The 2,723-nt window shown below is 50.6% G+C and overlaps 1 protein-coding gene and 1 pseudogene across 1 annotated transcript in view; both read left to right on the forward strand.

The window, feature by feature from the left end:
* LOC129484569 (leucine-rich repeat-containing protein 51) overlaps window positions 1-2,723 on the forward strand; it is a 29,364-nt gene that overhangs the window by 23,371 nt on the left and 3,270 nt on the right. The window contains exons 9-10 of the mRNA XM_063641265.1: window positions 1,319-1,357; window positions 2,262-2,563. Coding sequence (XP_063497335.1) covers window positions 1,319-1,357; window positions 2,262-2,563 — 341 coding nt within the window. The remainder of the gene's footprint in view (window positions 1-1,318; window positions 1,358-2,261; window positions 2,564-2,723) is intronic.
* Window positions 442-537, forward strand: LOC129485607 (uncharacterized; annotated as a pseudogene).

The following is a 2,723-nucleotide window of genomic DNA, read 5'->3' on the forward strand; positions in this document are numbered from 1 at the left end:
TCTTCTAAATGCCATGCGAGGGGCGACTGGGATCCAGGCCTGACTCTCCCAGATCGTACAGTCTGGGTGCACACACAGAGGATCCAGATGACCGGTACCTAGTCGGGGAACACAGAGGGTGTATCGCCCAACTGGGCTGGGGGTGAATACACAGAGGGTGTATTCTCCACCTGGGCTGGGAATCTGCGACTTACAGGAAGAAGGGACCTTATACTACCTTCACATGCTGACGCGGAGCGGAGATAAATCCTGGTAGAGAAGATAGAAGCCACCTCACTGACCTCTGCCTTCAGGCTTTTATCTTTAATTCTGCCTTTTTTTACAGCACCCATTGTAATCTAACGCACAAAGCTAACCATCAGTTCTCTTTTCCTAACCCCCCCACCATGTCTTCCCTTGGGCCCTGAACACAGATCCAAGTCCGTCCAAGATTGTATAGTGATCCACTTGTTGTTCATGAGAGTGTGATTGGGTGTTCACCAGCATGTGTCAAATGTGCCACCCTCAAATCTTGTTTTGCACATTACCCGTCTGACATATCAAAGTCATGCAGAGCCTGACACCTCTCTCTCACTGCATGTTCTGGGGTGAGGGGTGGAGGGGTGAGCAACGTGTTTCACTGGACGTAGAGAAATAATGTAGTTTCCTGATTGATCTACTGGACTTTGCACATGCAGCCAGGTCTGCCTACTGTCTTGGAGACTCAGTACAATGTCCTCCTGATTACCTTCTCTGACTCCATTCTCTGGACATGTCCAGCTCCCTATGCTTAATCCTCATCCAGTGTTAATTCATGCATTTATTGAATCAACAAATATTTGCTGAGTGTCTACTATGTGCCACACATTGTTGTAGCTGGATATGCAGGTCACAGTCCCTGTAGTCATGGAACATCCAATAGTGATCACATTATATTGTATTCTCTGTTCCTGGGTCAGTCTCACCTACCAAACTTGGGAGTTCCTGGAGCACAGTGACAGGTTCTGACTCTCACCTGTAGCCCAAGGCATGGCCTTGCATACAGAAAACTTGCGTATCAATGAGTACGTTACAGTCACCCCATCACCTTGGCTCACCCCATGCCCCATCTTCTGATCCAAGGGGTCGGAGGAGTCACCAGATCTCATACCTCTTATAACCCCTCAAATCAAGACCCTGAGGTTCTGTAACTCTTTTGAGGTTCCTGAAGGGTAAGAGGCAGCTCAAGCTCATCCCTGGGGCTGGTAACTTGAACTGCAGGTCTCAGGTGACAGCAGCAGCCTCAGCATGAATAATTGAAAGCCATTCCAGCCTCCTGCCTCAGGGTTATCCCCCGCAGCAGGGCCCTGGACTCCCCCACCTGTCCTGTACTCTGGTCCTCCAGCCCAGGTAAGCAGGGCCCTGGATTGTGGGTTCCCAAGCACACCAGTTCAAGCCCACCGCATCACTCACCTATTCACACCCATCCATACGCTCTTTCATTTTTACTCCCTGCCACCACCAGGGGCCTTGTAAGAAGGCCTGCAAGGAGGTCAGATCTGGATGAGGAAGAGAATGGTCCAGGACGTGGGAGGAGAGGCCCATTCCTCATAGGTCCCTGGAGAGAGGAGCTGAGTAGAGGGAAAATGTGTGCTGTGTGTTATGTGTATGTACACATTTGTGAAGGAAATTATGAGACAGCACAGGAGAAGAGGGGAATACAGCGGAGAGGAGATAGGGCTGGAGAATTATTACAGAATCAAAGACTCCTCCCAGCCTCAGGGAAGAGCAGGCAGAGGGAGAGTCCTGGGGTGGGAAAGAGGACATCTCACTCTAACATCCTATGGAGTATTTTGATTGCCTTTTACTGAGGCAGGGCACAGTGATAGTGAAGGTGTTTTTGACTGCAAATCTATGCTCTTTTGCTACACAGCAGTGGTCAGAGACCAGGCAGGCAGAGGGTAGAGTTGGGGGAAGATATCCCGGAGGGGAACTAGTGAAAGGGATCCTGAAGAAGGGGTGACTTCAGAGATAAAGAGAAACAAGTCAGGGGAACAATGTGAAGATGGGACCAGGGGTTGGGACTGCGAAGAGGTGGTTTGGGGCTGGGTGCTGAAAGTAGACAGTATAGAGTCCTTGAAAGTACACAGGCTTGGAATCATACTAACCTGGATTCAAATCTCAGTTCTGTTCTGTGACTCTGGACAAAAGACTTAGCCTTTCTGAGCCGTAGTTTGTAAAATATAAGGATAATAATTGCTACTGGCAAAAGCTACACAAATAGGCAAATTGTGGGTGTGGGTTTCCCTCCCTACCTCCCTCCACCCCAGGGCCCAGGTAGGGACCATGTCCCCTGCCATTGCATTGGCCTTCCTGCCACTGGTGGTAACATTGCTGGTGCGGTACCGGCACTACTTCCGATTGCTGGTGCGCACGGTCTTGCTGCGAAGCCTCCGAGACTGCCTGTCAGGGCTGCGGATCGAGGAGCGGGCCTTCAGCTACGTGCTCACCCATGCCCTGCCTGGTGACCCTGGTCACATCCTCACCACCCTGGACCACTGGAGCAGCCGCTGCGAGTACTTGAGCCATATGGGGCCTGTCAAAGGTCAGTGTTCCCTAGCCTTCTGCTCCAAGAAGTACCCCTAAGACAGTGAAGGAATGTTTGGGATCTGTTGCTGCTTTACTGGATGAATTGGGCAGGTTCTTGATCCCTTTTAGGGCCTCTTTTTTTTCTCATCTAGAAATGAGGAGCTTGGACTAAGTCA

The sequence above is a fragment of the Symphalangus syndactylus genome, chromosome 6 (assembly GCF_028878055.3).
Source record: "Symphalangus syndactylus isolate Jambi chromosome 6, NHGRI_mSymSyn1-v2.1_pri, whole genome shotgun sequence".
Classification (NCBI taxonomy): Eukaryota; Metazoa; Chordata; class Mammalia; order Primates; family Hylobatidae; genus Symphalangus; species Symphalangus syndactylus.